The 23260-nt window shown below is 40.4% G+C and overlaps 1 protein-coding gene across 1 annotated transcript in view; it reads right to left on the reverse strand.

Moving 5' to 3' along the window:
- Nucleotides 1-23260, reverse strand: part of LOC121000660 (cytoplasmic dynein 1 intermediate chain 1) — a 382322-nt gene that overhangs the window by 187219 nt on the left and 171843 nt on the right. The window contains exon 5 of the mRNA XM_040431238.1: nucleotides 9768-9854. Within this exon, the coding sequence (XP_040287172.1) occupies nucleotides 9768-9854 (87 nt within the window). The remainder of the gene's footprint in view (nucleotides 1-9767; nucleotides 9855-23260) is intronic.

Below are 23260 nucleotides of genomic sequence, written 5' to 3' on the forward strand. Positions count from 1 at the left end.
GGAGACAAAAAAAAAATGGAGAATCGTGTGTTTTTTACATTTTTTTTCTGTTACGGCGTTCACCACATAAGAGATATTTTAATAGTTTGGAATTTTTCGGACATGGCGATACTTAATTTTTTTTATTGTTTATATATTTTTTATGTAAATTGGGAAAGGGGGTGATTAACTTTTTATTTAATAACTATTAGCCCCCTTATGGGGCTAGAACCTGGGACCTTTTCATCCCTTGTCCTATGCATCCTAATAGAGATCTATTAGGGTGCATAGGATCTAACATTGTCCCTGCTGCCCTGTGCTTTGTGCACACGGCAGCAGGATATTACCATCGCAGCCATGTATGGCTTCAGTAGCGTCCTGGCTGCCATGGTAACCATAGAAACATAGAATGTGTCGGCAGATAAGAACCATTTGGCCCATCTAGTCTGCCCAATATACTGAATACTATGAATAGCCCCCGGCCCTTATCTTATATGAAGGATGGCCTTATGCCTATCCCATGCATGCTTAAACTCCTCCACTGTATTTGCAGCTGCCACTTCTGCAGGAAGGCTATTCCATGCATCCACTACTCTCTCAGTAAAGTAATACTTCCTGATATTACTTTTAAACCTTTGCCCCTCTAATTTAAAACTATGTCCTCTTGTAGCAGTTTTTCTTCTTTTAAATATTCTCTCCTCTTTTACCTTGTCGATTCCCTTTATGTATTTAAAAGTTTCTATCATAAATCCCTTTCCTCAGATACTGAGGTTAGGACTGTATCACTGATTTTATATTCTGCTCTTGGGTTTTTACGTCCCAGGTGCATTATCTTGCACTTATCAACATTAAATTTTAGTTGCCAGATTTTTGACCATTCCTCTAGTTTTCCTAAATCCTTTTCCATTTGGTGTATCCCTCCAGGAACATCAACCCTGTTACAAATCTTTGTGTCATCAGCAAAAAAACACACCTTACTATCGAGGCCTTCTGCAATTTCGCTGATAAAGATATTAAACAATATGGGTCCCAGAACAGATCCCTGAGGTACCCCACTGGTAACAAGACCTTGGTCTGAATATATTCCATTGACTACAACCCTCTGACTGTCCCTCAGCCACTGCCTAATCCATTCAACAATATGGGAGTCCACGCACAAAGACTGCAATTTATTGATAAGCCTTCTATGTGGGACAGTATCAAAAGCCTTACTAAAGTCTAGATAAGCGATGTCTACTGCACCTCCGCCATCTATTATTTTAGTCACCCAATCAAAAAAAATCAATAAGATTAGTTTGACATGTTCTCCCTGAAGTAAACCCATGGGATTTTAGATGTTCCACAATCCTCTCCTTAAGTATGGTTTCCATTAATTTCCCCACTATTGATGTCAGGCTTACTGGCCTATAGTTGCCCGATTACTCCCTAAAACCTTTCTTGTGAATGGGCACAACATTTGCTAATTGAACACAGGGAGACCAATGAACAGGGCGGCACTGCTACAGTTTTCCCCCAGGAACCGGGGTCACACTTTCCACTCTCTCTCAGCGGTGACACATGGGCCCAAACGACTTTGGTGGTGCTCAGTCTCAAACACAAAGTCCCGCACACAGTAAGAAAATACGAGACGGCACTCACCAAGAAGATCCAAACTTTACTTTATTCGAGTAAATTAGTAAATTCGAGTAGTTATTCTTACTCTAATAAAGTAAAGTTTGGATCTTCTTGGTGAGTGCCATCTCATATTTTCTTACTATGCACAACATTTGCTAATTTCCAATCTTCTGGTACGACTCCTGTTGCCAGTGATTGGTTCAATAAATCTGTTAATGGTTTTGCTACTTCACCGCTGAGCTCTTTTAATAGCTTTGGGTGTATCTGTCACGGCTGTATGTGGGCAACAATAGTAATACACAGTACAGAGCTACTGACTGGACCCAGAACTAGGGAGGATAACGGGTGACCCCTGTCCGACCCTCAACGCTCTCCCTATTCTGCTAAAGCACATGCCCGGATCCAAATGGCGGAAAGAGGCATGCCCACGTGCCTAAGACTAATGACCACTGTAACCCCTACAATAGTGGAAGGGGCACGGCCACCAGTGCCCTACTCAGTATATGGAGGGAACCGTGGCCACCTCAGATCCAGTCAGAAAATAAACAGGAACACAACAATGTCTGCACACTTAGCTGACGGTGTTGCAGCCGCAGAGAAGATGGATCCAAGGACAGGCTGGCAATATCCGGAGTGCTAGCTGCAGCAGAACACAGGTCCAGTGAACTGATAGCTACAAGTGAAGAAACTAAAGCCAGAGCTACAACTGAAGTGAGAACTATAATCCACATCCTATCATAGGAGGAGGGGTGATATAAAGAGAGGAAAATCAAACACATGAAGGACAGCTGTGGTGAAAGAAACCAAAAGTAAACAGAGTAGTGAGAACTCCTCCCAGCTCTAGTAGTGACATCATCACAGGGGTGGAGAAACAGAGCTGTGAGAACGTCCCAAAGCTCTGGTAGTGACAGTACCCCCCCCTCTACGGGTGGACTCCGGACACCCAGGACCCACCTTCTCAGGATGAGCCCTATGAAATGCCCTGATGAGGCGAGTGGCTTTAATGTCCGACACCGGAACCCACATCCTCTCCTCAGGACCATAACCCTTCCAATGAACGAGGTACTGAAGAGAACCGCGGACCATGCGAGAGTCCACAATTCTGGAAACCTCAAACTCCAGATTGCCATCAACCAAAATCGGAGGAGGAGGCAAAGAGGAGGGTACCGTGGGCTGGACATATGGTTTTAAGAGAGATCTGTGGAATACATTATGTATCTTCCAAACCCGTGGAAGATCAAGACGGAAGGCAACAGGATTGATGACTGACAAGATTTTATAAGGCCCAATAAACTTGGGACCCAATTTCCAGGAGGGAACCTTCAACTTAATGTTTCTAGTAGACAACCACACCAGATCACCCACATTCAGGTCCGGACCAGGCACACGTCTCTTATCAGCCACACGCTTATACCTCTCACTCATCTTTTTAAGATTACCCTGAATCTTTTGCCAAATGGTAGACAAAGACGAGGAAAATCTCTCCTCCTCAGGTAAACCAGAAAGAGCCCCTCCCGAGAATGTCCCAAACTGTGGATGGAACCCATATGCACCAAAGAATGGTGACTTATCAGAAGATTCCTGACGACGGTTGTTCAGAGCAAACTCAGCAAGAGGGAGAAATGAACACCAATCCTCCTGGTTCTCTGAAACAAAACAGCGCAAATATGTCTCCAGATTCTGATTGAGGCGCTCAGTCTGACCATTCGACTGCGGATGAAAAGCAGAAGAGAAGGACAGCCGAACCCCCAGGCGAGAACAGAAAGCCTTCCAGAACCTGGACACAAACTGCGTGCCTCTATCGGAAACAATATCAGAGGGAATGCCGTGCAATTTAACAATATGGTCGACAAAAGCTTGCGCCAACGTTTTAGCATTAGGTAAACCAGGGAAAGGTACGAAATGAGCCATCTTGCTAAAACGGTCCACCACCACCAGGATCACCGACTTCCCCGAGGAACGAGGAAGATCCGTGATAAAGTCCATGGACAGGTGTGTCCAAGGACGGGAAGGAATGGGTAACGGGAGAAGGGAACCTGAAGGCCGTGAACGAGGGACCTTAGCGCGAGCGCACGTCTCACAAGCAGCCACAAAACCCTCCACCGACTTACGAAGAGCCGGCCACCAAAATCTCCGAGCAATGAGATCCACCGTGGCTCTACTCCCGGGGTGACCAGCAAGAACCGTATCATGATGCTCCTTAAAGAGTTTGTGACGTAGCTCAGGAGGCACGAACAACTTCCCAGAAGGACAACGGGCAGGTGTCTCAGTCTGGGCAGCCTGGACCTCGGCCTCCAAATCGGAATATAGAGCAGAAACAACTACCCCCTCCGCCAAAATGGGACCCGGGTCCTCGGAGTTTCCTCCTCCCGGAAAACAGCGAGAGAGAGCATCAGCCTTCACATTTTTTATCCCAGGTCGGAATGTAACAACAAAATTGAATCTGGAGAAGAACAGAGACCATCTGGCCTGTCTCGGATTCATACGCCTGGCCGACTCCAAGTATGCCAGATTCTTATGGTCGGTAAAAACGGTGATAGGGTGCCTGGCCCCCTCCAACCAATGGCGCCATTCCTCGAAAGCCAACTTGATGGCCAACAACTCCCTATCGCCCACATCATAGTTTCTCTCTGCCGGGGAGAGTTTTTTAGAGAAAAAGGCACAGGGTCGCCACTTGGCAGGGGAAGGGCCCTGGGACAAAACCGCACCCACACCCACCTCGGAAGCATCCACCTCAACAATAAAAGGTAAGGAAACATCGGGATGCACCAAGACGGGAGCAGACGCAAAATTCTCTTTAATCTTAGAAAAGGCTGCAAGCGCCTCCTCCGACCAAGAGGAAAAATCCGCCCCCTTTTTTGTCATGTCAGTGAGGGGTTTGACAACAGAGGAATAATTCAAAATGAACTTTCTGTAATAGTTCGCAAAACCCAGAAAGCGCATCAATGCCTTCTGATTCTCAGGAAGCTCCCACTCAAGTACAGCACGGACCTTCTCGGGATCCATGCGAAAACCAGAAGCAGAGAGGAGAAAACCCAGAAATTGAATCTCCGATACCATAAAAAGACATTTCTCCAGCTTGGCGTACAATTTATTTTCCCGCAGAATCTGCAGAACCTGAAAAAGATGATCCTGATGGGTCTGAACATCAGGGGAAAAAATCAAAATATCATCAAGATACACCAATACAAATTTCCCCATTAAATGATAGAAAATACTATTAACAAAATGCTGAAAGACGGCCGGAGCATTCATCAGGCCGAAAGGCATAACGAGATTCTCGAAATGCCCGTCAGGGGTATTAAAGGCCGTTTTCCATTCATCCCCCTCTCTGACCCTGACCAGGTTGTACGCGCCTCTCAAATCCAATTTGGAAAACACCTTGGCCCCAACAATTTGATTGAAGAGGTCCGGGATCAGAGGAAGGGGATAGGGATCGCGAATCGTGATACGGTTCAGCTCCCTAAAATCTAGGCAAGGTCTCAGAGAGCCATCTTTCTTTTTAACAAAAAAAAAACCCGCGGCCACAGGTGACTTTGAGGGACGAATATGCCCCTTTTCGAGACTCTCGGAGATGTAAGTTCGCATAGCGATTCTTTCCGGTTGTGAGAGATTGTAGAGGCGTGCTTTTGGCAGCTTGGCGCCGGGAATGAGGTTAATGGGACAGTCAAACTCCCGGTGAGGAGGTAGCTCCTGAACACCGCTCTCGGAAAACACGTCCGAGAAATCAGAGAGAAATGATGGCACCGTTTTAGTAGACACCTCTGCAAAAGTCGCTGTGAGACAATTCTCTCTACAAAAGTCACTCCACTCATTTATTTGCCTTCCTTGCCAATCAATAGTGGGGTTATGTCTAGTGAGCCAGGGTAACCCCAAAACTAGAGGAGACGGCAATCCGTTAAGGACAAAACAAGATATATCCTCCACATGAGTGTCACCTACAGCTAGCCGGATATTGTGAACAATGCCTTTCAGAGATCTCTGTGAGAGTGGAGCAGAGTCAATAGCAAAAACAGGTATATCTTTATCTAATGTGCAAACCTGAAAACCATGCATGGCTACAAATTGAGTGTCAATAAGATTGACGGCCGCTCCACTATCGACAAAAATCTCACAAGAAATGACTTTGCTCTCTAGCGCCACCCTGGCAGACAGGAGAAAACGGGAACTGCAGGTCAGAGGAAAAGCATCAAATCCTACATCAACTTTGCCCAAAGTAGCAGATGAAGCAGAACTTGATGATTTACCTTTTGAGATTTTTCTCTTATTATCGCTCTTAGTACGGTTCAAGAATCTCCTAGATGGACAAACATTTGCCAAATGACCTATGCCCCCACAACAAAAACAGACCATACTCTGAGGACTAAATCCTCTTTTATCAGGGGCAAGTCGAGCTAGCTGCATGGGTTCCTCCTCAGAGGGGAGCGAGACAGGATGAGGCCCCTGCACACTGAATGAGTCCGCACCACTTCCCCTAGACTGACAATGGCTGGACAGAGAGGTCTCGTTTCTTTCTCTTAGACGCCTGTCAAGGCGTACCGCCAATGACATGGCAGACTCTAAGGACGTTGGTCTCTCATGGAAAGCAAACGCATCTTTTAATCTCTCCGAGAGACCATGACAGAACTGACTCCGGAGTGCAGCATCATTCCAACCCGAATCAGCTGCCCATCTCCGAAATTCAGAACAATAAAGCTCCGCAGACCGTTTGTTCTGGCATAAAACACGTAGGTTAGATTCGGCCAGAGCAACACGATCCGGGTCATCATAAATCTGCCCCAGGGCCACAAAAAATCCCTCCACGGATCGAAGGGAGGGATCCCCTGATGGCAGCGAAAAAGCCCAAGTCTGAGCATTACCCCTGAGCAGGGAGATGACAATCCTCACCCTCTGCTCTTGATTACCAGAAGAGTGAGGACACAAGCAAAAATGGAGTTTGCATGCCTCTCTGAAACGAACAAAATTCTCACTGCCCCCGGAGAACGTCTCCGGAAGTGAGACCTTTGGCTCGCAACAGACTCCATGAGCCGGAGCAGGGCCCAATGCTTGAAGCTGAGTCATAGTTTGACGGAGATCCGCTACTTCCAAAGAAAGACCCTGCATGCGGTCAACCAGGCCAGAAAGCGGATCCATGTCAAAAAAGGACGGTTTTGGTGGATTATAATGTCACGGCTGTATGTGGGCAACAATAGTAATACACAGTACAGAGCTACTGACTGGACCCAGAACTAGGGAGGATAACGGGTGACCCCTGTCCGACCCTCAACGCTCTCCCTATTCTGCTAAAGCACATGCCCGGATCCAAATGGCGGAAAGAGGCATGCCCACGTGCCTAAGACTAATGACCACTGTAACCCCTACAATAGTGGAAGGGGCACGGCCACCAGTGCCCTACTCAGTATATGGAGGGAACCGTGGCCACCTCAGATCCAGTCAGAAAATAAACAGGAACACAACAATGTCTGCACACTTAGCTGACGGTGTTGCAGCCGCAGAGAAGATGGATCCAAGGACAGGCTGGCAATATCCGGAGTGCTAGCTGCAGCAGAACACAGGTCCAGTGAACTGATAGCTACAAGTGAAGAAACTAAAGCCAGAGCTACAACTGAAGTGAGAACTATAATCCACATCCTATCATAGGAGGAGGGGTGATATAAAGAGAGGAAAATCAAACACATGAAGGACAGCTGTGGTGAAAGAAACCAAAAGTAAACAGAGTAGTGAGAACTCCTCCCAGCTCTAGTAGTGACATCATCACAGGGGTGGAGAAACAGAGCTGTGAGAACGTCCCAAAGCTCTGGTAGTGACAGTATCCCATCAGGCCCCTGTGACTTATTTGGATTAATTTTAGACAGCTGACTTAGAACCTCTTCCTCTGTAAAGACACATGCATCAAAAGATTCATTAGTCTTCTTTCCTAACTGAGGTCCTTTTCCTTCATTTTCCTTTGTAAAAACTGAACAGAAGTATTCATTCAGGCAGTAAGCTAGTTCTTTATCTTCTTTCATATACCTTCCTTCTTTTGTTTTTAATTTGGTAATTCTTTTTTTTAGTTTCCTTTTTTTATTTATGTATCTGAAGAATGTCTTATTGCCTTTTTTCACTGACTGAGCTAATTTCTAACCAATCGGAGCCCTGAGATTTCACTGCTGGGGCACCGATCATAAGCTACCACTGCACCACCAATGAAGAGGGGAGGGGACCCTGTGGCCACTGCTACCAATGATCATAATACTGGGGGGCTTGGGTGCACTGCGCCACCAATGATTATAATTTATAATACTGGGGTATGGGGGGGCGCACTGCGCCACCAATGAATATAATTAACCCCATAATACAAATATAGACTGCGGGTGCCATTCATATCACACAGCCGGCACTCGGCCTCAATGACAGGGATCCCACCGAACCATGCTAATATACCCCTCAGGTGCAGCATTTGAGGGGTAAATTGCCTCGGTTCGCGGGATTGCCGCTTCCTGTCATTGAGACCGGGTGCCGGGTATGTGATACGGCCAGCACCCGCAGTCTATATTTGTATTGAGGGTAATTCTCATTGGTGGCACAGCAGCCACAGCTCCTCCCCTCCTCCTCACTATTACCTTCACATTGGTGGCGCAGCGGCAGCCGGATCACAGTGGGGAGGGACTCGCTCCTTCTCCACTGTGCCGGTTGTAATGTGCACCGGACGTTTTAGAGGCGATGTGACGTGTGTCTGCTCCTATGACGTCACTAAAATACCACGGTAATTAAGAAATGGCGATATTTCTTAATGTGGGGGGTTCAGTCAGCACAACCCTGTATGCAGGTGCACATCGCTATGGCGAAATACAGATACAAACGCAAAAACACAAATGCAATAGCACTCTGCAACCAGCACTCTGCCCTGCCTCTATGCTGGATGTTGAATGAGGCATTAGTGTACATTTTGGCCAAAGCGTAATAAGCCACTCACCACGTCAAGGTCGCCTCTATGAGTGGTCCCTAACACTAGTTCCTACCTGTTATGGGCCATGATAGCCACACAAAGTCCAGGGAGCGCAGGTACAGCATGCACGCCAGGCACACTCTGCTTTTAACCCCGTCCGGTGCCGTGACAGCTTTCATCGGATCCAGGGATGTGCTGACTGAACCCCCCACATTTTTTCTTTGTAGTATATATTGGAGGCGTGGCGATCTCCATGCAGTCATGCACACCTTACCAGTTAGTCTGCCCTGGAGGCTGGTTTTAAAGTCAGTATAAAACTGAGTCTGCTTTTACAGCGCCTACCAGTAGCCATTTGGCTCCAGGAGAAGTATATAGTGGGCTCAGCATGAATGTTGGTACTTGCATCCCTGGATCCGATGAAAGCTGTCACGGCACCGGACGGGGTTAAAAGCAGAGTGTGCCTGGCGTGCATGCTGTACCTGCGCTCCCTGGACTTTGTGTGGCTATCATGGCCCATAACAGGTAGGAACTAGTGTTAGGGACCACTCATAGAGGCAACCTTGACGTGGTGAGTGGCTTATTACGATATTTCTTAATACCGCGGTATATCGTTAATACCGATTTATTGCCCAACCCAAATTTCTGTTAGAAACTGTATAAAAGGAGAGCCCCTGGTTGTCTGTAGATAGGGACCAGTGTTTAGTAGAAGAAACTTTGCCAGACTGTGCCAGACACATGAGTGACCAGAAGAAGATGATGAGATGGGGATACTCAGCCACAGACCACAGGGCCACCTGCTCTTTGGCCAGGTTACTAGTCTTCTGAGAGAGGGACAGCTAGCTCAGACCTTTCCTTAGCACAGAACCATCTTCTGCCGGGAGAAGACTGGAGAAGCCAGCTCAGTGCATTTTCTGTATTGTTTTGAACTTGAGTTCCTCCAGTAAAGATGTGCCCTGGTTTACTGCAGACCCTAATTCTCTGGACTTATTTCCCTTCAGGGTTCGCCACGCCTTACCTCCTCTACTGACAGCAGCAACACGTAGTGACATCTCGACAGTGTCCAATGGAAATCAGTTTACCTGATTATCTGGGAACTAAATTCTACATAATGTCACTCATGTCATCTTGCATTAAATTTTCCTCCCATACCTAAGACTTAATGGTTGATTTAATTATGGTGGGATCCTTCTGATGTTTTTAATTAGCTATTAAAGCAGAAATGGAAGCAATCACAGTAACTGTTTACCTTCTTTCATATCTTGCTTCTCCTCTTGGTTTTCCTCTTGGTCGTGGTCTCTTTTAAGTTCCCCCATTTCGTCATCCTCGTCTTCTTCTGTGTAACAAAAACAAAGAGTTAATCCTTCAAAACTAAAAACCTTATAGATATAGGAATTTTTCTCTCAAACATCCATATTTATACAAAACATACAGTAGTATTGGGCGACAAAACGGTGCTTATTTACCACTCTAAGGAAACAGGACCGTTCTGTTTGCAGGCGATGATTAGAGCATTTATATAAATCCAATCTTCTGCGCCGACATAATAAATAAAGTCTATCAAAAACTTTTCTTAAGAGTAAATAAAATAAGTTGTGGCGTGTCACAAGTATTATTGACGATTTCACTGTTTCCTCTTCACCCAACCCGTCTGCTTTCTATTCCGTTCAATACTGTAAACATAATTAAATGTCCTACCATTATTTAGTGGTTCTATGTATTTATACCGGGAACAATACGCATATGAAGTCCAAAAACAAGTCCATTTCAAAAACATCTCAAGATAAAAAGTAGACATAAGATGAAGATCGATATGTTAAAAGACTAAACCTAAGATATGCAATGTAAAAACCAACCAATCAGGTGTTGGAGAACAAAATTTCAATCTTAAACTAAGAACATGATAACAGATCATGAGATATAAGGAATTGTCACCGAGATCAGTTTTATTGACCTCAAGCTCTCTATAAGGATATGGTTAAAGAAGACCTTTGTACGAAACACTAGAGTTTTCTTGACCAAATTAAGCCAAACCTTCCCCTGGTACCAAAAAATGACCAGGAGGAAGATTTATCATATTCTGGATATAATATGATTTGGGTAGTGTAAAGTTTTATGGACCTTCAGAAAAACAAACTAGATAATCCTTGACTAAACAAAGCTGAACCTTCCACTAATACTGAAATGACGTGGTCTTCTAGCACTGAGGTCACCTTGATAAACTGAAAGTCCTCCATAACAACATTGTTTGAAAATACTTTTGTAGAACAAAAGCCAAACCATCCACAAATACTAAAAACGACTTGGTCTTCCAGCCCTGAAGTCACCTTGATAGGTCCTCCATAATGACACAGCTTGAAAAGACTTGTACAAGACAAGCAAAAACTTTGTAAAAGGTAGAATCTGAAGATTATATGATTTCTTTGGAGTAGACCTTCATCAAACTGAAGGAAAAGAATCATACAGTATATGTAACCAATCCAAGCCTGAACCTTCCATGAAAAGATGAGTCTGGTGGAAGGGTTGAAGGTAAAACAAGAAGAAAATGGACAAAATAATGATGGATTAGTGATGAGCGGGAGGTGCCATATTCGATTTCGCGATATTTCGCGAATATTCGCATGAATATTCGTGTTATATTCGTCTAAATCGAATATTCGCAATTATTCCAATTATCGCGAAATTATTTTTTCGCATATTGCGAAAATTTATCTTGATAGTATAAGGCAACGTTCCTATGCTAATGACTATGGCTAGGCTAATATGTGTATTTTACGAAATTTCGTAATATTGCTCTAACTTCGTCTCTTAGAATATTACGAATATTCTAAAAGACGAAGTTAGAGCAATATTAAGAACATTTGCAAAAGTCGAAATTGCGATGCGAGTAATAGAACACGAAATAGTCGCATGAAGATTTAAACTTAGCACTGCTATATTCCATATTCTAGCCTAATATGGAATATAGCTGTGCTAAATTAGCACTGCTATATTCCATATTAGGCTAGAATATGGAATATAGCTGTGCTAAGTTGAAATCTTCATGCGACTATTTCGTGTTATATTACTCGCATCGCAATTTCGACTTTTGCAAATGTTCTTAATATTGCTCTAACTTCGTCTTTTAGAATATTCGTAATATTCTAAAAGACGAAGTTAGAGCAATATTACGAAATTTCGTAAAATACACATAGATTGTATTTAAGCTAATATACTGCTATAGTAATAATTTTTAATAGTGTACATATTTTACAAAACTTAGGTTCAGAAGAGGCAAAAAAAAATTACAGGAAAAAAAAGGGATTATAGCACTATATTAGCTAAATTACAATCTATATGTGTATTTTACGAAATTTCTTAATATTGCTCTAACTTCGTCTTTTAGAATATTCGTAATATTCTAAGAGACGAAGTTAGAGCAATATTACGAAATTTCTAAAAGACGAAGTTAGAGCAATATTAAGAACATTTGAAAAAGTCGAAATTGCGATGCGACTAATATAACACGAAATATTCGCATGAAGATTTCAACTTAGCACTGCTATACTCCATATTCTAGCCTAATATGGAATATAGCAGTGTTATATTACTCGCATCGCAATTGCGACTATTGCGAAATTTCGTAAAATACACATATAGATTAGATTGTAATTTAGCTAATATGGAATATAGCAGTAAGTTGAAAACGCCACTGACTGGAGCAGCCAGGAAGCCAGGAATCCAAAGGACAGGTAAGAACAATTTTAGGGAAGTGGGAAAGAAAAAAATATAATAAAAAAAAAAACGAATATTCGATTTCGCGAATATATAGAACGATATTCTAAATATTCGCGAAATCTCGAAATTGCGATATTCGAGAAAAAAATTTGCAATTCGAATATTCGCGCTCAACACTATGATGGATAAAGATAATCATAAAAATATACCATTGAGGTTGAAGATAAATAAGTTAATACACTAAGGCAACATTCACATGTGCAGCACGGCTTTCTTGAAGGCTGATCCGGCACCTGGTATACTGTTGCATGAAGCAGCATTTCTCCAGCTGAATCCCAGCATATTTGCTAGGGAGCTGCTGGATCTCTTTAATGGGATCCAGTGGGCAGGCGGGACTATCCAACAACACTGGATCTAGAGATCTCTGGCAGGCTGTCCACTTCTGGAACTGCCTACTGGAGAGATGTGCCACAGATGTGAAACTAGCCTAAACCTCCAAGATTAGAAATGTACGAATCAACGTTCAGGTCTCCCTGACCTCAGATCCTTCTATGGCTACAGAAGACTTTGAGAACATAATAAAAACAAACTAGAGTATTAATTAAACTATAACCTTCCCAATGTGAAAAATAATATTGGACAGAAGCTTTATTTTATCTGGAAGATTACACTGTTAGAGCAGACTCTAGTAGAGTATGTTAGACCAAACTAAGCTGAAAAGCTGAAGACTCCATTTGCACAAACATAACTTATGTATTATAATAGTGAAATGCTTGTCTACAGCAGTATTATAGTAGATATATTCTTTATATAGGAGCAGTAATATAGTAGCTATATTCATGTACATAGGAGCAGTATTATAGTAGTTATATTCATGTACATAAATAGGAGCAGTATTATAGTAGTTATATTCTTGCACATAGGAGCAGTATTATAGTAGTTATATTCTTGTACATAGGAGGCAGTATTATAGTAGTTATATTATTGTACATAGGAGCAGTATTATAGTAGTTATATTCTTGTACATAGGAGCAGTATTATAGTAGTTATATTCTTGTACATAGGAGCAGTATTATAGTAGTTATATTCTTGTATATAGGAGGCAGTATTATAGTAGTTATATTCTTGTACATGGGAGCAGTATTATAGTAGTTATATTCTTGTACATAGGAGCAGTATTATAGTAGTTATATTCTTGTACATAAGAGGCAGTATTATAGTAGTTATATTCTTGTACATAGGAGGCAGTATTATAGTAGTTATATTCTTGTACATAGGAGGCAGTATTATAGTAGTTATATTCTTGTACATAGGAGCAGTATTATAGTAGTTATATTCTTGTACATAGGAGCAGTATTATAGTAGTTATATTCTTGTACATAGGAGCAGTATTATAGTAGTTATATACTTGTACATAGGAGCAGTATTATAGTAGTTATATTCTTGTACATAGGAGCAGTTTTATTGTAGTTATATTCTTGTACATAGGAGCAGTATTATAGTAGTTATATTCTTGTACATAGCAGCAGTATTATAGTAGTTATATTCTTGTACATAGGAGGCAGTATTATTGTATTGATATTCTTGTATATAGGAGGCAGTATTATAGTAGTTATATTCTTGTACATAGGAGCAGTATTATAGTAGTTATATTCTTGTACATAGGAGCAGTATTATAGTAGTTATATTCTTATACATAGGAGCAGTATTATAGTAGTTATATTCTTATACATAGGAGGCAGTATTATAGTAGTTATATTCTTGTACATAGGGGCAGTATTATAGTAGTTATATTCTTGTACATAGGAGCAGTATTATAGTAGTTATATTCTTGTACATAGGAGCAGTATTATAGTAGTTATATTCTTGTACATAGGAGTAGTATTATAGTAGTCATATTCTTGTACATAGGAGCAATATTATAGTAGTTATATTCTTGTACATAGGAGCAGTATTATAGTAGTTATATTCTTGTACATAGGAGCAGTATTATAGTAGTTATATTCTTGTACATAGGAGCAGTATTATAGTAGTTATATTCTTGTACATTGGAACAGTATTATAGTAGTTATATTCTTGTACATAGGAGGCAGTATTATAGTAGTTATATTCTTGTACATAGGAGCAGTATTATAGTAGTTATATTTTTGTACATAGGAGGCAGTATTATAGTAGTTATATTCTTGTAAATAGGAGGCAGTACTATAGTAGTTATATTTTTGTACATAGGAGCAGTATTATAGTAATTATATGATTGTACATAGAAGACAGTATTATGCTAGTTATATTCTTGTACATAGGAGCAATATTATTTTAATTATATTCTTGTACATAGAAGACAGTATTATAGTAGTTATATTCTTGTACATAGGAACAGTATTATAGTAGTTATATTCTTGTAGATAGGAGGCAGTATTATAGTAGTTATATTCTTCTATATAGGAGGCAGTATTATAGTAGTTATATTCTTGTACATTGAGGCAGTATTATAGTAATTATATTCTTGTACACAGGAGAAGTATTATAGTAGTTATATTCTTGTACACAGGAGCAGTATTATAGTAGTTATATTCTTGTACATAGGAGGCAGTATTATAGTAGTTATATTCTTATAGATAGGAGCAGTATTATAGTAGTTATATTCTTGTACATTGAGGCAGTATTATAGTAGTTATATTCTTGTACATAGGAGGCAGTATTATAGCAGTTATATTCTTGTACATAGGAGTAGTATTATAGTAGTTATATTCTTGTACATAGGAGTAGTATTATAGTAGTCATATTCTTGTACATAGGAGCAATAATATAGTAGTTATATTCTTGTACATAGGAGCAGTATTATAGTAGTTATATTCTTGTACATAGGAGCAGTATTATAGTAGTTATATTCTTGTACATAGGAGCAGTATTATAGTAGTTATATTCTTGTACATTGTAGCAGTATTATAGTAGTTATATTCTTGTACATAGGAGGCAGTATTATAGTAGTTATATTCTTGTACATAGAAGGCAGTATTATAGTAGTTATATTCTTGTACATAGGAGCAGTATTATAGTAGTTATATTCTTATACATAGGAGCAGTATTATAGTAGTTATATTCTTGTACATAGAAGGCAGTATTATAGTAGTTATATTCTTGTACATTGAGGCAGTATTATAGCAGTTATATTCTTGTACATAGGAGCCAGTATTATAGTAGTTATATTCTTGTACATAGGAGCAGTATTATAGTAGTTATATTCTTGTACATAGGAGCAGTATTATAGTAGTTATATTCTTGTATTTAGGAGGCAGTATTATATTAGTTATATTCTTGTACACAGGAGCAGTATTATAGTAGTTATATTCTTGTACATAGGAGCAGTATTATAGTAGTTATATTCTTGTACATAGGAGCAGTATTGCAGTAGTTATATTCTCGTACAGAGGAGCAGTATTATAGTAGTTATATTCTTATATATAGGATCAGTATTACAGTAGTTATATTCTCGTACATAGGAGCAGTATTATAGTAGTTATATTCTTGTACATAGGAGCAGTATTATAGTAGTTATATTCTTATATATAGGATCAGTATTGCAGTAGTTATATTCTCGTACAGAGGAGCAGTATTATAGTAGTTATATTCTTATATATAGGATCAGTATTGCAGTAGTTATATTCTCGTACAGAGGAGCAGTATTATGTGTTATGTATTATGTGTATGTTCTTCTGTATTGACAATAGTAATAAAGTAGTTAGTATTGGTGTACAAAGGTACTGAACATACATTCTGTCTGACTTCCTCTCTAGGTGACCACCATGTAAGTACATATTTATACATGTCTACATGTGCAGTACAAGAGTCTAACGCCTCTTAGACCCTTCTTTTAGGCTCCTCTCATGAGACTAATATGGATGCAACACTGCAGCATGATTGGCTGTCGTGGCCAAGAAACTCAAAGGACATGATGTCTCTACCCCGAGGACCAGTGCTAATGAAAACAGTTATTTTCTTCCACTTAGCACGTTAAAGGGGTTTTCTAAAATTCATCCATAGCTCAGAAAACACCTTTAAAAAGCATCACTTTTTACAGCATTCTTTAGCTGGCAATGGTCCTTGTTCCACTTCTCATGAACTGAACCACATTGAGCAATATGATCATTTCAACATTCCAAGAAGATGCCCATCAACCAATGTTATCCAAATTCCATGAAATTAAATTTAATAAAAATAACATTTTTCCCACCCAAGAATTAGGAATGGACATGGTGGAATGAACTACGTAAAGTGCTGCATCACCTATGAATCACGAAACCGAAAATATGAGGTAACTCAAGTCGTGTGGGTGTAAGGGTGAGCCTCACCGAGGATTACCAGACTTTTAGAAATAGTCCTTTTCTTCTTCTGACTGTCAACATCCATATGTCTAAGAGTTACCAGGTCTGTTTCTGTCCTCCCTTAATTTATGTATGTTCAAGGTTGTCATTACAAGTCAAGAGCAAATCAAGCTACAAGTCTGCCTGCCAGGGGTGAAGAGGTTAATTTGACTGTAACGAGGGAGGAAGCTGACTCATGTGAAGCCGCTGCAGCCAGATGTTGTGGTGCCCCCAACCCCAGGCCTAACAAATGCATCTCACCGAATTCTCTGCTTTATAGACCTTTCTGCAAAATAATAGAAGATTCCTCAAAGTGATGGAAACTTTGTCCTGGTGTCATAAAGGATGTAAGGACCAAAGGGTAACTGCAAAAATAATCTTCTGTGCAGAACTTCCCGATGATTGTGAAGGTTCCTATTAAAGGCTTTCAAGTTTATTTCGAAAAGTTAAAAACGTTGAAAAGGCATGGTAAGGAAAGAGGAGAACTTATTAGAAAGAAGCGCAGATGAAAGATACAAATGGATTACTATCGGTGGATAAAAAGAAAAGACCATTGTTCAATGGTGCAATAGAAATTAGATAGATAGATAATAGATAGATAATAGATAGATGATAGATAATAGATAGATAATAGATAATAGATAAATAATAGATAGATAGATGATAGATAGATATGAGATAGATAGATAATAGATAATAGATAGATAATAGATAGATAGATAGATAGATAGATAATAGATAGATAATAGATAGATAGATAGATAGATAGATAGATAGATAGATAGATATGACATAGAAAGAAAGAAAGAACCAATTCAGGAATGATGCCTCACTTTTCATTTTGGTCATGCTTTGACCTACAACCTACAGTTTTGGGTGGATTTTTTTCTATGTAGTGACAGTGCAGCTTAATTTTCCTGTTTTAGTAGATAGATAGATAGATAGATAGATAGATAATAGATAGATAGATAGATAGATAGATAATAGATAGATAGATAGATAGATAGATAGATAATAGATAGATAGATAGATAGATAGATAGATAATAGATAGATAGATGATAGATAGATAGATAGATAGATAGATAGATAGATAGATAGATAGATAGATAGATACAAAAAAACAACAGCAGCACACTCTCTTTAAAAGTGAAATTGGGTGCAATCCCTCATGGATTTCAGGCACGAATCTACAGACAATGTCCAAAGAACAAATAATAAGGCAGCACTCCAAAGAAGGTGAGGGTGATGGACCCATTTATTACCCCAGTCGCAACGTTTCAGCCCAACACAATGAGGCCTTTCTCAAGCCTCTTTTTTGTTCTATTGATAGATAGATAGATAGATAGATAGATAGATAGATAGATATGAGGTAGATAGATAGATAGATAGATAGATAGACAGATAGATAGATAGATAGATAGATAGATAATATAGATAGATAGATAGATAGATAGATAGATAATAGATAGATAGATAATTAGATATGAGATAGATAGATAGATAGATAATAGATAGATAGATAGATAGATAATAGATAGATAATAGATAGATAGATAGATAGATAGATAGATAGATAGATAGATAGATAGATAGGAGATAGATAATAGATAGATAGATAATAGATAGATAGATAATAGAAAGATAGATAGATAGATATGAGATAGATAATATAGATGGATAGATAGATAGATAGATAATAGATAGATATATAGATGATAGATAGATAGATAGATAGATAGATAGATAATAGATAGATAGATAGATAATAGATAGATAGATAGATAGATAGATAGATAGATAGATAATAGATAATAGATAGATAGATAATAGATAGATAGATGATAGATAGATGATAGATAGACTCTTCTACTCTGAGATTGTTTTGTTCAAAGCAACAACACATTTACAGACTTTACTTGATCTATAGTTTCATGTACAAGTGTAAAGAATCACAATTACAGAGAAAAGAATCCACAGAGGTTGTATCAGCCCTCGATGTTCGATGTATATTTTTTGCTCATACATATTTATATTGTGTGAATACAATTAAAAAGGACTTCTGGGACTCTTAATAAATCGATGTAAATATATAATAAATATATAAGTGTAGAACAATACAAAAATTAAATTGTATAAAAATTCACCATATTGTAAAATAAATGTTGATTCTTTTACTAACCACAAGCTCATATTCGGGTTAAAAATGTGTTACTCTGCAAATATTTATCCGGATTATCCACACATAACCATCCAGATTACCAGGGTATATATTTTCTTTAGTATTTACGTTCTGTCTGGCCCCTTCATGGTTGTTCGATATATCACGTGTCAGATGCTGATTTATTCTTGTACAATTTATAGAATGTACATGCAATGTTTCTCTAATTCTCAACTTGGTGCACCTGTAGAGAAGCTGAACAGTCGACAGTGTGAGTTATATCGGCCTCCAGGGGGCTGGATTTACACCTCAATATGTACAATCCACAGACTCCTGTGTATTGTCAAAAAATGCAGACACTGATTCAATGCTCAAAACAACACAAATGCGCTTAAAAATACATTTGTTTTAAGTTGCTCTGTTAAAAAGTAATTCTAACCTTAACTGATGTAAGTGCAACACGATCACTACAATAAACATGGAAAACATTTTGATTGTCACTTCCATCAGGAACTGGAGCACAGAGTTATATTACTTTCATCCTTAGTAAAGATTTATTTTGTGTTGGCTGTCACTCCCTGTCAGTAATGCACATTTTATGAACATTTCTATAATACAACCTCTAAGTCTGACAATATAACTGCGGATTGCCGCCAAGGTTGCAGAAGATTGGAACTACTATAATACTGCTCCAATGTACAAGAATATAACTACTATAATACTGCTCCTATGTACAAGAATATAACTACTATAATACTGCTCCTATGTACAAGAATATAAGTACTATAATACTTCTCCTATGTACAAGAATATAACTACTATAATACTGCTCCTGTGTACAAGAATATAACTACTATAATACTGCTCCTATGTACAGAAATATAACTACTATAATACTGCCTCCTATGTACAAGAATATAACTACTATAATACTGCTCCTATGTACAAGAATATAACTACTATAATACTGCCCCCTATGTACAAGAATATAACTACTATAATACTGCTCCTATGTACAAGAAGATAACTACTATAATACTGCTCCTATGTACAAGAATATATCTACTATAATACTGCCTCCTGTGTACAAGAATATAACTACTATAATACTGCTCCTATGTACAGAAATATAACTACTATAATACTGTCTCCTATATACAAGAATATGACTACTATAATACTGATCCTATGTAAAAGAATGTAACTGCTATAATAGTACATACCGATCACCTGCAAAAAAAGCATTTTTTCCCTATCACTGTCCCGTGTATAAAAAAGCGCAAAGCTTCCTAAAGGGTTGTGTGGATGAACTTAATGCCCCGTCCGGATGTGGTATCGGCTGCAGAGGGCTGGTTTCCTGCACACCCTCCAGCACTCAGCAGAGGTATACTAGGCGGTCTTACTCAGTGGGGAGTATATTGAATTCAGAATTGGTATCAAACCTCTCGTTCTTTCACTTAGTTGCTAAGCTAAGGTTTTATCAGATGTCCCGAGGTTTTGTTAGTAGATGCACACTTCAGGGTTTGATGACGTGTCGCTATTATGACTAAATCTACTCACATTTTGTAACCTATTCAATTTCTCAAAACTATACCCTTTCCTAAACCGGCGAGCATGGCGCACAGACTGGTGAATTTGGCTAAAGCCATTGCTAAATGTACCAAAAAAGTGGCGCAACCAAGACTTTGGTGCATTGATACATTTTCCCTAATGTAGGCCAAAAAAATTACCCAAAAAATTTCCCCTTTATCATTACAGAGCACATAGCCGGGCTTCAACCTCCCCCCAGATATGACAGCTCCGACCTAAACGTCTCCCCGAAAAACGTAAAGTCTGAATACGTCTTTTCCATGGAGAGCAATGAGAACACGTCTGACGAAGGACGGTCCCGGAGCAGACGTGTTGAACTGTGGTGTTCACGCCTGCAGAAAATTAAGCTCCGAGTGAAGTTCTCAATTTTGACAGCGGATTTATAATAGGAAAAACCCAGCAGGAACGAAGAGAACGAAATCCCAGACACTGACTTTTTTTTCAGGAAGGCTTGTCTTGATTTAACTGCTCGGACGAAAAGCAGAAAAAGGGGGCAAAGCAGCGGAGGTAATCCTATCATCTTCACTCCAGCCGGCACCGCTCTCCTCGCTGCTTACATGAATTTAAATCGTCTGTGTTTGGAGTTAAAGCTCCTGATTGACGGATGCTTAACGGGTCAGCTCTAGACTGAACATTATTCTAGATAGCTATCGCTTATTACAATGAGCTCCGTGTGAAATTTCTTCCCCGCCGCGAAAATAGTGCTTAACGGAGCAAGTGGAAAATATTTAAAAAATCCTAACTATTACCAGGTGAATGAAATCCGCGCTTTATTCGCCGGTAGCTGTGCATTTTTAGAATGGGGTTGTTGACTTTTGTCGACGGGAACCAGAACTGATTAAGTCATTTTCCTGGTTTTTAATGTGTAGGTTTCTATTGCCAGATGATAAATGGATGCGGGAAAGCACCAAAGGACGAAGAATATATACCTAGTGGCAAAAAAAATACCGCACCGAGGAGTTGTTGGAAGGAAATGTAATGGTTATATATGGAAGTGATTACAATATTAGAGGAAAGGAGAAGTTCATTGGGGAAAGCTGTACAATTAAAGGAGGCTCTACGATCCTTTTGGGTGCCTCTAGCATGGATACAAGATGAGATACGGTTTCTAGACTGGATACAAGATGAGATACGGTCTCTAGCCTGAATACAAGATGAGATACGGCCTCTAGCCTGAATACAAGATGAGATTCAGCCTCTAGCCTGAATACAAGATGAGATACGGCCTATAGCCTGGATACAAGATGATATACGGCCTCAAGCCTGGATACAAGATGAGATTCAGCCTCTAGCCTGGATACAAAATGAGATGGCCGTTGGCCTGGATACAAGATGAGATATGGCCTCCAGCCTTGATACAAGATGAGATACGGTCTCTAGCCTGGATACAAGAGATGAGATATGACCTCTAGCCTGGATGCAAGATGGGATACAGCCTCTAGCCTGGATGCAATTGAGATACGGCCTCTAGCCTGGATACAAGATGAGATATAGCATCTAGCCGGTTTACAAGATGAGATACGGCCTTTAGCTTGGATAAATATGAGACACGACCTCTAGCCTGAATACAAGATGAGATATGGCCTCTAGCCCAGATACAAAATGAGATACATCCTCTAGCCTGGATACAAGATGAGATACGGCCTCTAGCCTGGATGCAAGATGAGATACAGTCTATAGCCTGGATACAAGATGAGGTTGGGCCTATAGCCTGGATACTAGATGAGGTATGGCCTATAGTCTGTATACAAGATGAGGTACGGCCTATAGGCTGGATACAAGATGAGGTGTCATGGTCCCTCAGGTGACTGGTGTCAGATCAGAGAGACTGGCTGAGCGTGGAGGAATCTAACAGCCTCCTTGATTTCTCTTTATTCAGTGTTGATAGGGTTAATGACCACTTCCCTTTTCTCAGCTGTTGCTCAGTGGTCATCACTTTTACCCTTTATAGTCTGACCCCATCCTTCTGACTATGCGGTAGATAGCTTCATTTGGGTTTGGCTGAGCTGGTGTCAGTTCTTCTCTGGTGTTCCTGTTCTTCCATCTCTATAGAAGTTTAGTGTCGCGTTTGTTTGTATTCTCTGTTGTTGTATCTGGGCCTGAGACAGAGACTTCCATTCGTCCATCTGGGGAGGAATGGGTTGTCTCTGGTCCTAAACTTATTCCAGTGCCTTATAGGAAAATCAAGGCCTAGGTATCCTGCATATGAATACCTTCAAGGTCTATTCATATTGATAGGTAGTCAGGGCCCGGATTAGGGTTGTCTAGGAGGTGACCTGCTTCTTCCCTAGTTTTCAGGCCCAGTTACTGTTCCCCTTCCCTCCTGTGTTCAGTGTGAAGTCCGAAGTGTCGTCCCCCCCCCCCCCCCCACACACTAATCGTGACATGAGGTCCGGCCTATAGTCTGGATAAAAGATGAGGTACGGCCTATAGCCTGATACAAGATGAGGTACGGCCTCTAGACGGGATACAAGATGAGGTACGGTTGGGCATGGAGGCATACAGGTTTTGTATGGCATCCTGAGGCACATTTGCCCACAGATGATGTAGCTGGGCCTGTAGATCCTGCACACTCGTGGTCAGGGCCGTCTTTTCGAATGGGCACGCTGGGCAGTTGCCCGGGGGCCCCACTTGCCTGGGGGCCCGCCTGCCCAGTGAACCCACCAGCCAACTTCCCAACCGTCATTTAGCAGCGTTGCCGCCAGGGCCGTCTTTACCAAGGGGCAAAAGGGGCAGCTGCCCTGGGCCCAGTTGCTCCTGGGGGGGCCCAAGGCAGCTGCCTCTTGAGCCCTGCTAGCTACTGCCCCGGGTGTCAGGCTGTCGGCTACACAGGCATCATGATCGTACTGTGTTAATGATCTTAATTCTAGGACCTTAATGAGTTTTGATCTAGGACCTTAATGACATCATTACC

This window comes from Bufo bufo, chromosome 5 (genome assembly GCF_905171765.1).
Source record: "Bufo bufo chromosome 5, aBufBuf1.1, whole genome shotgun sequence".
In the NCBI taxonomy this organism is placed as follows: domain Eukaryota; kingdom Metazoa; phylum Chordata; class Amphibia; order Anura; family Bufonidae; genus Bufo; species Bufo bufo.